The sequence below is a fragment of the Botrytis deweyae genome (genome assembly GCF_014898535.1).
Source record: "Botrytis deweyae strain B1 chromosome Unknown BDEW_016, whole genome shotgun sequence".
In the NCBI taxonomy this organism is placed as follows: Eukaryota; Fungi; Ascomycota; class Leotiomycetes; order Helotiales; family Sclerotiniaceae; genus Botrytis; species Botrytis deweyae.
Genome location: NW_024066223.1, coordinates 886,696 through 900,934, shown reverse-complemented (window position 1 = coordinate 900,934; position 14,239 = coordinate 886,696). Strand labels below are relative to the sequence as shown.

The 14,239-nt window shown below is 29.1% G+C and overlaps 2 protein-coding genes across 2 annotated transcripts; one reads left to right on the top strand and one right to left on the bottom strand.

Moving 5' to 3' along the window:
- Window positions 1-6,331: 6,331 nt before the first annotated feature.
- On the bottom strand, window positions 6,332-7,684 carry EAE98_007248 (uncharacterized protein; the record flags this gene model as incomplete). Its single annotated transcript, XM_038954871.1, has 4 exons — window positions 6,332-7,010; window positions 7,092-7,153; window positions 7,243-7,386; window positions 7,451-7,684. The coding sequence occupies 4 exons, from the start codon at window positions 7,682-7,684 to the stop codon at window positions 6,332-6,334; spliced, it is 1,119 nt and encodes a 372-aa protein (XP_038809013.1).
- Window positions 7,685-8,663: 979 nt separating this feature from the next.
- Window positions 8,664-9,822, top strand: EAE98_007247 (uncharacterized protein; the record flags this gene model as incomplete). Its single annotated transcript, XM_038954870.1, has 2 exons — window positions 8,664-8,850; window positions 8,900-9,822. The coding sequence occupies 2 exons, from the start codon at window positions 8,664-8,666 to the stop codon at window positions 9,820-9,822; spliced, it is 1,110 nt and encodes a 369-aa protein (XP_038809012.1).
- Window positions 9,823-14,239: the final 4,417 nt, after the last annotated feature.

Sequence of the window (14,239 nt, the reverse complement as noted above, 5' to 3'; positions counted from 1 at the left end):
TCTAATAATATAATTACTAATATACTCTTCTAAAAATACAGTAATAAATAATTATTAATTATTTATTTTTCGAAAATAATAATTATTATTAAATTGAATTATAAAGTTTATAATAAAGAAATACTTATAATTATTAAATCCCTAAATTACTAGAAAACCGAATTTACTAAATCCCTATATCAGATTAAGATATATACCAATTATAAAATTCTTGAATATTTTATATTTACTAAATAATTAAACATTTAATAAATATATTAGATAGAACTACTTATTGATTATAACTTTATTATTATATATTATACTAAAAAGAATAATCTACTTGTAAATATATTTATTTATTATATTAACAAGTTGAATTAATAAAATAATATTAAAAAGAAGAATCGATTATAATAGTTTATAAAAAATAATCAGGTTGATACTAGAATTATATATAAATCTTTTCAATAAGAATTAGATATTATTATAAATCTCAATATAAGTATAATATTCTTGTTTTTCAATATAATTAATTATATTATTAAAGCAAATAGATTCTATCTGAGTTTAAAAGTTTTATATAATTATATAATCAAATTATATAAGCATTTATTTTTATAAAAGAATTATTATTTTATAACAATTATCTATGTATTCTGAATACTAATAATTTATAAACTTACTTAATTTGTAAAACCTATAATTCAATCTTTACTATATATCCTAATATAAAGAAAATCTATACTCTCTTAGCTAAATAATACTATTAGAAGAATATAATTCTTATAATCGACTAATATATACAAAACTATTACAAATACAAATACAACTCTATTCCTAAAGATTATATTCCTAGTTTACTTCACTCACTCTCTATTCCTATAAAAGTATAGCAATATATTACTATAAATTATTATAATTTCAATAAAAATAAATATAATTATAATAATATATTTGTTATTATTAATTAATTAACTAAATAGATTATTTTGATATTTTATTATAAATCAATCAATTCAAAAGATTAGATCTGCTTATACCTATATTATATATATAAATACTATAATACCTTAGAATCTATAATCTCTAATTACAATTCTCAGTTTATATCAACCTTTTAATAAAAATTCAATAATATCTTAGAAATACAAATTAAACTATCTACTATTTATCACCTACAAATTAATAATCAAATTGAGATTTATAATTAATATTTCTAATAATATTTACAATTCTTTATAAATTATTATCAAAATAATTAATCTGAATTTTTATTAATAATAGATTATATTCAATTTATACTTTCTTATAAATTATTAGATAATTAATTCTTATATAAAACTTTATATAACCACCTACCCTATAATCTCTATAATTGGAAATTTAATTTTATTACACTTATCAATAATTTAAATATAATTAATATTAAAGAATATATTAAATACAATAAATTAATATTTAATTAAATAAAAAAGAATATCTTATATATATAAAAAAAGATATCTCAATTAATTAATTTACTTTATTATTTAATCAATTTTGATATAAAAAATTATATATAACTTAATATAAGGAATTTTTTAATATAATAATCTTCAAAAAAATTAGATTACTTAATTCAAAGTAAATTCAAGATTATTGATTAGATTGGAGATTCCTTTCAATTAAATCTATTATTTATTATAAAAATCTATTCTGTGTTTTTATCTAACAAATTCTATAAAATAATAGATAATCTATTTTCTGAATAAATTATCAAACTATTATTTTTAATAAATATTATCAATAATATTAAATAAAAAATGAAATATATTCTAGCTATCAAAAAAGTATATTAACAGCTCAAATATAAAGTATTGTAACTAAATACTAATAACAACTTTATCTAATATTCTACTTTTGATTTTAAAACTACTTTATATTTCCTTTACAATTTCTATTTACGAAATCTTACTCTACCAGAATCTTTTATACATCTATCCGAATAAATTTGTTTTTACAAAAATAAAAAGAATAATTACAATTTTATAAATAATAATTAATATATAAATAAAAAAAATTAAAAGAACTTCTTTTATATATTAAAATAATAAAGAAATCATAATTTTATAAATAATAGAAAAATAATTGAATAAAGATTAAATTATTAAAATAATAAAACAAAAAAAGTCTTTTTCTTTGTTTTAATAGCTTTAAAGCAAATCAAAAAGAAAGCTCTTATAAATACTAATAATTATAATTAGATAAAATACAAAAATAAAGACTAAATAATTTAAACCAAAATATTAACTAAATTTCTAACTAATAATAACAATAAGAATATACAAAACAATTGTAAGCTAAAAAACAAAACGATTTTTAATTATAATATATATAACAATAAGACTAAGCTTATACTTAGTTATCTATAATTGCTTATAAATTATTAAAAGCTTTATTTCCATTTATATTATAGTAAGTTGATATTATTGCTTTAGTTTGTTTCCTTATTTTATAATTTTGATTATATAATACTCTGTATCCTCCCGAATAAAAATAATAGAAAGTATTTCTTTCGAAATACAATTCCTCAGTTTCTTTTACAAATCAAATTATCAAAAAAGAATTAATTTTATTAAAAACTAGTAAAATTGTAATTTATCTTTATTATATTATTATATTTAATAATAATTATTTAATGTTAGAGAAATATTTTATAAATCTTTTTGAAAAACAAATGCTTATATTTATACTTATTAGTGAAATAAAGCAAATAGTAAGTTTAATCAAATAATTAACTAAAAACTTAATAGTATATATTATTTCCTTTACTGGAAATATAGCTATATATATAGTCTATATAAACCTAATTATCTTTCTAAATATATTATTTCCATTATAATATTACCTTTTTTAATAATCTCTTATTTGAAAATCCCAATTTATTGATATTAATAAAGCTAATACTTTTGTAATAAAGTATATTGAATTTGTAATTAGATTGATTTTAATATAAAACCTTTATAATTTTTTTTTCAATAATCTTCTACCTATTATTTTCAATATTATCAAAATAATATATTACTATAATCAATTTATTAATAAACTTTTTTTTATAATTATTAATATAATTAATTAAAAAATTATATTCTTTTTTCAAATTCTATCTAGAAATATAATAAAACAGGTATATCCAATAAGCAAATTGAAGGTTGATTTTATTCTTAAAAATATTATTCTTAATAATTATAATTATATTTATTAAATAAATTAATTATATATTGAAAATAAATAAATAAAAAATCTTATTTATATTCTTTGCTAAAGTTATAGTTATTCCTATAGTAGGACTTCTTCTTCTTAGACTCCTCCCCCTCAATAGACTACTTATCTCGCGTAATAGAAAAAATAGTTATTCTTTTCTTTATAAGCTAAATAAAAAAACAAGTCAGCAAAGCAAATACAGAAAAAATTATAAACAATTTATTATTATATATATATTCTTCTATTACTAAATTTATACTAATAATAGTTTACTTTTATTATTATATCTTCTTTTTGGAGTTAAAGGCATATTAATTAATAGATATAAAAGAATTAATTGATTAGAAAAAGATTTGAAAAAAAAAAAAGATTCGATTAATCTATATATTTTAAAGAATTTGATTAATTACTAGATTATAGAATAGTTTCCTTTACTTTGTATATATCTTTCTATTGCGAAAAAGAAAAATCTATATATATATTTGTTTATTATATTATTGTAATCAAATAACAATAATGTTATTTTACAATTATTAATTTAATAATTAAAATAGATAATTATAAAGTTTGAGGGTAAGCTTTTTTGAAAAGGAGGATAATATTATAGATTGATATTTAATTATAATTACAATTACTTATATATGTATGTATGTATATGTATAATTATATATATATAGTTGATATATAGATATACTTGATAAGCATTTTGCTTTCGATTCTGTAGTTATAGATTCTAAGAACAAATTGTATTCTGCTTTTGTAGTTCTTCTAAGGCAAAGTGTTACAATTAGATGGTTGTGTAATTATATAGGAGTTGTAGATAATATGATATTTTGTTTTAAAAGAATTGTAAAAATAGAGTATAATTTATTTTTAGAATCTATAATTATAGAATCGGGAGTAAAGTGTTTGTTGAGTATACCTATATATCAATTATATATACGTGATTGTACATATGCGTATATATACATGTAAGTGATTATAATTGTAATTGAATGTCGATCCGTAATAAATATTGTTTTATTTAGAAAAAGAAATCTGGTTTTAAAACTTGAATATTATTTATAAAGTATATTTTAATTATAAAAAAAGCTTTTAATTCTTTTATTATATTAAAAAGAAAATCAGTATAATAATAATGATTTCTAATTGATTTAAAGTTTTATAAAGAATGGTATTTCATTACTATAAATAATAAGTAAACTATGAATAATATTACCCTAAAATGACTTAAAAAGATCTTTATACCTTAAATAGTCCTTTTTTACTAAATAAGTTAAAACTTTTTATATTGAATAGGCATAGAAATTATAAAACTATTGAATTTATATATAAATATTTTAAGTGTAATATATACCTTTTATTTCTTTTATTATATATATTATATGTTTTATAGTCTCTTGATTTATTTATATTTTTATCTTTCAAAAGAGTATATAGGTATTATCTTAATAAATTAACCTTTTTATTGGATTCTAAAGTAATTGGAAAAATTAATTTCCTTATATACTATTAGAAAATACAACTAAATAATTTAATAGAGTATAATATACTATCTAGATGGAAAGCTTCAGATTTATAGCCTCTAAATCACACTAAGTCTATTATATTCAGATTATTGCTTAAGAATAGTAATAAGGAAGTTATGAATTAGAATTTATATTCTAATAATAATTCCATATATTAATAAAATAAAAAATCTACAATTTCAATTTTTAAAATATTTTAAAAAGCTAATGATTTAAGATTATATTTATATATATTCTTTTAGAGCAAAGAGATTGATCTTTATACTTGCTGCTAGCTTTTTAGGAAGATTACTAAGGAATTCAATATTAAGGATTATGAAATTCTATAGTTTAAGTATCAAATAAAGTAATTAGAATATTAATTGAAGTAAATTATTCTTAAAAAGAAGTGTAAGATAAAAACTAGTTCAAATTCGAAGTTTTCTAAGATTAAAGAGATTAGAGAGGTGCAAATTGTGATGGGAGATTATGAAATTGATATGAGAAATGCTAATAATAATGATGAAAGTGTAGTCTCAAGTATTTATTATAATACCGAATAGTTGTTGAATAAATGATGTTTTAAAACTATATAATATGAATTTTTAAGGTGGTCTAAAAGAGGGGTGGCTTGAAAGTAGGGTAATCGACTTATACTCTAGTATGTGATTGTGATATTCTTTTATATAATTTTCTATCTTCTATAAATCTAGAATCAATAAAACTTTATATAAAGAATTTAAGCGATTTCTATTCATCTCGTATATATTATATAGAATAATATTACGATCAAAAGAGGAAGATTATTTCTAATATATTAATACTAGCGTAATACAAAAATAAATAGGGTTGATAATAAATAAGTTTTAAGTATTCTATTCTATAGGAGCTGTAAAATCAGATCAATGAGAAGTAGGGATTTACTAGGCCGAAAAACTGAGGATTATAGAATAGAGATATAGAGAGAATAGAATGATAGCGTCTTCTAATTATGATTATGGAAAATTCATATGTACATAAGAAATAGAAATGATACTATGAATTTCATCTGATTTTGTAACTCGATTACTCATCATTGAAGTGATTACTGACTTCTGTGTAATATATTCAATCGAGATTATTGTCCTAGTTACTGATATAGAGTTACTATCTCGTTGGCTTATCATAGCCATTATATAACATGTACTTGGAATTTCTATTTTAAGAAAGAAAAAAAGTCTAGGAGAGCATAAACAAGGATAGAATCTCTTTCAAATTCAAGTTGAAGCTGGACAATGGAAATCCTAGAATATTCAGTCTAAGACAACAAAAAGTTAATATCTAAAAGTAAAATTGTATATTTGTATAATATAAGACGAGATCGTAGTCTCCAAGTATCACGCAAGCTTGCATCTCTAGACATCTCTTTGCTTCATATCATACATAGTGAAGAGAAACTAAAGTATACAAAAAGAAGTTCCCACGGCACAAGTATCCGGTAAAGATCCATGTTTAAGGTTCACTTTAGACAACGAGAAGCTCTCCGTTATTCTGTGTTCCAACGCTCCAAGCCCGACCCTTCAAATTCAAACTAAAAATGATAAAATGGCTACGGTTCCTTACCCTTGAGTAATATAGTCTTCCCTTCCCGTGATTAGATGCTCCAAATTTAGCCTCGCACTCCAAACGATCATACTTTTGATTCCCTTTCCCTTTGTACCTTGCGCATCTCCCTTCTTCAAACTGTTGACACCACTATCCTTGTCCATCAATTCCACTGGTTTATAATGTTGAAATAGTTGAGGTTCCACTGAAAAACATTTCATGTCTAAATACCCATCACGACAAAGAGACGCAAGCGCATTATCGACAGGAAGATTATTACCGCCTTTTACCGCAGCCATGAGAATCTTCTGAGCTCCACGATAGGAAACTGCATAGCCCAAGGTACATTTAGGAGCACCAGCTTTATGAACTATACGCGTCTTTTCGGGATAATTTGCGAGGGTTTTAAGATATGGTTGAGAGGATTTGAGAGCAACGGTTTCGTCATTGTCAATTCTGTAGAGCTCGTCCTTTTTCCCTTTGTGGAAAACAGAGGGAAGCTCATCACCACAGTGACCTGGCCATAATATATCCCAGTCATCACCGTATGGGGAATGTTGACGTTGAGAAAGTGGGATGTGTGATAGAGTGCGGATTCCCTTGGCGAATTCGGGGAGTTGGGTTCGAAGCCGGATATCCCAGTCAACGTCGTCTTCCATAATCAATGCTGAGGCAAGCTTGTTTTCTATGATTCTGTGTAATAGTCATGAGGATTAGCATCGAATCATTCGTGTGCTCAAGCAATCAAACTGATAGTAGATAGTATATACACACCTCCGTATCACATTCATGTGACCCCGCCAAGGACCCATCGCCCCTCCATTCAAAAAATGTTCCTAGGTCAAAGCGTCAATCCTTAGTTCTAGTCCCCTTTTCCCAATGTGTAGTAAGTATCGGGTGCTGTTGTAGGGTATATTTCACATACCGGCGGCTTAACCTTATCGACTACTTCATCGCCTTTAATTCCATCTACAAATTCTACCTCAAATCCCGTCAGAGAAGCAGATAATACAATCGCATCCCGTTTGTCTGAATGTTCGCTCAGCCCTATGACCACTACTTTTTCAAACTAGCCGGTTATTGTGTTAGCAAGCTATTTCGCCCAATAAAAATTGGAGGAGGGCGATATTTACACCAAGCGTCGCATTACTGGCTCGACCTATCTCTGAAATGGTGTCGGTCGGTATAAGCTTCTTATCGGAAGTGGCGGGGACGTAGTTGCGGCTATCTGAAGATGACTTATCTGAGTAGTCTAACCATGTTGAGGATTTTGGTGATTCCTGGCGAGTTTGGAATGAGATAAGAGTAATGAACACGAGGGCGACAAGCACGCCAAGAAAATAAGGGCGTGAGCTTCGGGGAATCATGACTGTTCTACTATTCCATAGGTCGATATTGGTTATGAGGGGTACATAGGAGAAAGGTTACATTGGAATGGGAGTACGCAATGTTGAAGAAAATAGGGAGGTCGAGGACAGACTGGCCGAACAAAATTGCTCTATTTCGTGATTCAGCAAGAATTTTACTAATCTTCGGGGTGTAATCATTGTGGAGCCATCACTCGAGAGTTAAAATAGAATAAGGATTTTGAAGAAGGCATTAACCTTTTTTGTACCTGGGCGGCTAACGGGGGTAACCCAGACGCTGATCACACCAAACGCCTATCATTTGTTCTGTTTGAAACGCAAAGCACGTGAATTGATAAATTAAAGGAGAAATATGTGATCCGGTAAGCTGGTACCGCATCAGGGGCTGGAAATTGCCATCACATTATCGGCTCGGTTAGCGCTCGCCGTTTAATGCCCCTGTCCAGTATTTCTTCGAGTCAAGGGTCCCAAATCAAGAAGATAGAAAAAGAATGATTACAGCGTGACAACATGAACAATACAACCAATTGTAAGTGATGTTGAAAGGTCTATGCCATGTTCTGTAAAAAAAACAAATCACGAGTATTACTGATTCCCACGAATCCGTCTCAAAAAGCTACGAGGATTTTAGTGAAAGGAAAAACTCCAGATACTCCCTTGTACATCGTCCGGGGTTGAAACAAATCCTGCAAAATGGGGTTGATCATGTGACTTGATATTGCTAAGACGGGGCCAATTGTATTGTGCTGTGTCTATGAGGTTCGCGCTTCAAACTATCGTAGCGATTACACCGTCCAAAATTAGCATCCCTTACGATGATCTTGACAGGGTCCCGAATACCTTACACTCCAAAGTCCTTCCATGGATCGGAGATGTCGTAGAGTTTTCGTTCTCTTCAATTATTGTACTCATCGCACAAATATTCTCAAGATAGTATTGCAGTCGATGATACATTGAGAAACGCTCTTCTTTCGAAAGCATGGCACAGAGTTGGACTTTTGAGGCTCCAGTTAACGTCACTGCAACTTCTCTGGTAAACCTTACGTGGGCACCTCACACGTTCAATGTCGCCAAAAATGGAGATTTTCTTTTGAACCTCTGGCTTCTGCGCGCCGACTCAAAAGACAACACAGTAGTAAAAAAATACGCACCTTTTCTTCTTGCTGGTAAGTTATGCCGATTCACTATGTGATTTAATTACTAAAATCATGGAAGGCAATCAAGATGTCTACAATTCTTTTGTTCTATGGACACCTACAGTCGATGATATCGATTTCGATGTTCCAGCCGCCGGAATACATCAGCTGGCATGGGAACATAGTTCAAATAATACAAGTCTCAATTCATCAAGCACAAAACTTGAGGCGTGGTCCAGGGGATTCCATATCATATCGCCGGTCTCCTCAAGCACCTCATCGACGTCATCTCCCACCCCATCATCGACCTCGTCGACTTCAACAGCTTTTACAACCTCAATAGCCTCAATAACTTTAGCAACCTCAGCAATCTCAACAGTTGCAACCACCTCCACCACCCCAATAACCTCAACCATCTCCCAAGAACCCGCCCAACAAAGCGCCTCCCCAGCCGGACCTAGCAGCGCCCTTACCATCGGGCTAGTAGTCGGAATTGGAATCCTCCTCATAATATTATTCGCCGCTTCATTCTGGGGATTACGAAAATATCGTTGGGCAAAGAAAAACTCATCCCTCAAACTACTATCAACACCCCCCGACTCACCATCATCACCAAATTCAGAAATGTCTTACAACTCCCCATCCGCCTCGATACCTAATTCAATACCCCATGAATACTACACTTCACCTACAAACTCAGCACATGGCCCGACACCACACGACTACTATTCTCCATCTACAAACCCATCACCCGGCTCAATGCCCACTCCAACACAACACGAATACTACGCCTCTCCTACAATTTCCTCACCCGACTCATCACCGCGTGAATACTACGCCCCGCCCGCAAACTTAGAACCAGTAGCTCGCGCTGAATTACATTCATACCCTGTTCCGTACCCGATTCCCGCGCCGACGCGTGATAGGTCTATGGATAAGTTTCTACCGGGAGATGTAAAACCAGCTGAATTACCGGATAATGTTAAGCGAGTTGAGATGTAATGAAGTGTATGTGATGAAGTGGGGTGGTGTATTGAATGTGGATGAGGGATAGTGGGATGAGAGATATAACATGATGTATATATAATTTGGATAATTGGACGAAAATAAAGGAGTATCTTTCTCATGTGGATGAAGATATAGTGTGGGTATTTTTCTTCTTATGTATAAATTGAATTATGAGATGGTATTTATCAATTCTGACTAGGTAGTTGAGGTTGTTCCTTTTGTACAAGATACCATTCTGGGCGGTATGTTATGAGTTGGATTGGATTATACACAAACTGGGATATGGAAAGTCGGATCGAGCATCTTAAAAGAATAAAAATTCGGAATATTTTGAGAGCAAGTTGATGGTGATCTTTGGAGTGCGAAGATTCAACACCTGTACGTGGTGTACTCTACGAATCTATAGAGCTAAAATTGAATTATCGATATTCCTAGCAATTCACAAATTATATTGATTCATTTTATTCGAATTATTACCTTCCAAAGGCCTTTTTGCCTTTTTATCAATCTCTTCGATATTCTTATATAATATAAAACCAATCTTTTATTAATCAAGATAATGAGTAATATATAATAGAAAAGAAGGAGTACTGGAAAGAGAAAGGAAAGGATTCTCTTGGAACTAAAAAAAAGATTTTTCAAATTTTTAGGATTTGTAGTTTGTACCCTGTAGTAGCAAAGTTAATACCTATATATGAAAAAAATGTTAGTATAAATCCCTATATTAATATTTAATACACATATTATAGAATTTAAACTTTTTTTGTTTTTAACGAAATACATATTTCATTAGTTACAAATTTTTCCTATTCAAAATAAAAATTGTTTATTATTGATATTTTCAAAAAACATAAAGAAAATAAAGGCCTTTAGGTAAGGTAGATGGAAGAAAAGCAAGTGTAGAAGCTAGAAGGAGGAGGGGAATGAGTGGGGGAGCTAAGAGGAGAAGGAGAGTGAGTATAGAAGCTAAAGGAAGAAAGGAGTGAGTGGGGAGTGAGTGGGGGAGCTAAAGTGTAGGTAGAGGGTGTTAGTCGAAAGTCTAAAGGGGGGTCTGTTTGTAGATTACTTATTTCATTTTCGATTTATTCTTTAATCAAAAGCTTTACTATTATATTATATAATACAGAATATATTGTTTAAATAAGAATATTATTTAACTTTAATATATATAGTTTTATATTGAATTCGATTACTAATCGAATTCAATACAAATAAACTTTTTTACTTCCAAATAGCTTTAAACTAAAACTTTCAAAAATCACGAAATTTCGAAAAATCGAAAAATTTCGAAAATTTCTCTAAATCCTTTTAAAGTAAAATTTTCTAATCATATATATATATATATATAAAAATCAATTATATTAATACTATATAACCGATTTTTTCAATATAATATTAATTATTGAAATTTTTGATATAATTAATGAAATGATTTATTTGTTAACTACGGATTCTGCCACCACAGGGGTAGGGACGCTAGGGTACAGATTTAGGGTTTGTCTAAAGGAGATTCGGACTACCTGGAGCCTTTTATCATTCAGATCAATATATATCCACCTTAAATGAAATAGGAGGACTATACAGGCAAGGGCTGTAGTCATACATAGAGAGTGGCTACAAAGCTATATGCGATAGACTTCGAAATGCTTTCTAAGGTATATAATAGAACTACAATATTGTAGAATTAGGGACTCAGGATTACTTATTAAAGAATCCCTTTTTCATTTTATGGTTTTTGAATCCTTTAATAGGTAGTATATTATTTTAAATCCTTAGTTTAGTACGTCTAAATACCCCTCGGGAGGTCTCCCTAGATATAAATTAATACTACTACTACTACTACTACTACTACTACTACTACTACTACTACTACTACTACTACTACTACTACTACTACTACTTTGATAGTAATCTCTGATAGTCAGATTATCATTTTCGAATATATATCAAATAATTTAATGAAATTCTCTTACAAAATCGTTCGGATAGTAAAGTATCTTCTCTACAAATCAATGCGTTGACTCTGTATTTTACTTTTTCATTAACAAGACTTCAATCAAACACCAAGAAACTTCCTTCATATCCCATTCCAAGTTCAAATTCGAAGCAAGATAATATTGCAACATACGCATCCGATCAGAAGCACAGTAAAGCAAACACTACATATCCATCCCATCAAACCCTTTACTAACGTAGCAGCTCTATCGACTCTACAACTCGTACTATCTATCTATCTCATTCCGAAATATATCTATCCTACAGAGCTCTGAAAGCATTTCTTTAGAACCCCTAGTTATCTCTTATTCTTTACGTATATTCGTATTCACAGCTCACTAGAGGGTTCAACAAGCTATTTATCTAATATCGTCCTGATAATCACCATCGACTATTACTCGTATTGTATCCGATCTTTCACATTCTATTCTATAATTGAATTTCTATCTAATCAATATATATTAGATATCCATTAGACAGAACTAATTAGTAATATCTACCTACTATAATAAATTTCACTAATATAGATAGATATTTGGACATTACATCAATTTATATTATATGTCTAGAGGTAGGTAGGTATTCAATAATATAGTTACGATTCTCTAATCTCAATTACACTTGAGATAGTTTCCTTTTATATCAAAAACTTCCTTACATCAATAACTAACTCATCTTCTAATTTACAAACTCTATATAAATACCTACCTAAATATTAAAAATTACATCTCTCTTCTTCATAAATTCTAATCTCATATTTATTCATTTATTCATTTACAATATCTCAATCCAAGTACCTACCTATTAATAACAAACTCGTCTTCTCATATACATCCCACCCTTCATTCTTAACGCATTCTTAACACAACCTCAATATAACCCAATCCCCAATCCCCAAATACAAAATCCACAATCAACCATTCATAAACATTCATCTCCCATCTCAAATACTCCTCAATCTTTTCATTCCTATCCTTATATCAATTATATAACTAAACTCAATTTCTTATCTTCTTTATTAAAATCAATATAATAATAATATATAACAAATTACTCTTATACTCCCTAAAAGTTATTTAATTACTTTTATTTTTTACAACTGAGTAATGATTTCTTTTTATTTTTTTAAATTCTATAGTATAAAATCTATAAAGGAATAAAATTCCAAGGAAAAGAAATAATGTAATTAGAATCTATTCTCCTACTATAGATTCTATTCTCCTACTATAGAATCTATTCTCCTACTATAGATTCTATTCTCCTACTATAGAATCTATTCTCCTACTATAGAATCTATTCTCCTACTATAGATTCTATTCTCCTACTATAGAATCTAATCTATTCTCCTCCTATAGAATCTAGCCTAAACAGAATAGATTCTATTACATATTCCAAAAAACATAAAAATAAAAAATATATAAATTTCAGAACATAAGAGTAATTAAATCGCATCTAGAGAGCACGAGAGTAATTTGTCGTATTATATAAAATTATTCAATTCAATAAATAATATCAACCCTATAACATACACTTTATACATCCCAATATAAGAAAATAAGATAAGTACTAGATAACATATATAACATTTTACCTATAAAAAGGAAAGAAAGAGATAAAGAGATAAAGAGATACCAATACTATGAAAAATGAATACTCAAGAAAACTACACAACTACACAACCACGATTAAACCCACGCCAAACATACCACCCTTTATTACGCTCAAAGACATAAAAGAGTCTATATACCTACATACACATAAAATAACAAGGCTGGGGTATCACCCCCCTCAAAGCAGCGCCCGCATTCGAAATGGGCTCGAGTCCAAGCATCCACATCACAGGAACCTGATAGCGGGGTATGAGGCGACCATACCATGAAGAAACAGATCTATTGAGATTGAGGCTCAGATTGAGGGGTAATCCGACACCGAGCGGGGAAATTTTTTTAGATATGGTGTAGCCTCGTGAGGTGGTAGTACCTACCTACATCTGCGTGGTAAGCTTTCACGCCCGAAAAGCCTTCCCCGTATGCCACGTGTATTGTCCGGTATAGTCACGGTTCGATTAACAGTTTGTCTGAAACCTCGTATTTCAATAATTTCTGGCGGCTACAGGTGATATAGTGACGTATCGATTTAATTCATGCCAATGATATGAATACTCATACGAGAAGCTTTCCTTCCTGAATCGTACTCCAAAACCTTCTCGCTATTCGTTGTCATCGAAAGTCTGGAGTGTCTCTCCCGTCCAACTAGACAGCCAGCATTCTGACATCTTATTCAAAACACGTTCATAGCTACCACTTGATCATGCCGTTCACTTGGGATCAGGACTCGAGGTGACTTACTCGGTACTGCTGAATCAGATACGTGGACAAGTTATCTGTGTATTCTCAAACTCGTTCGGTGGCGAAAA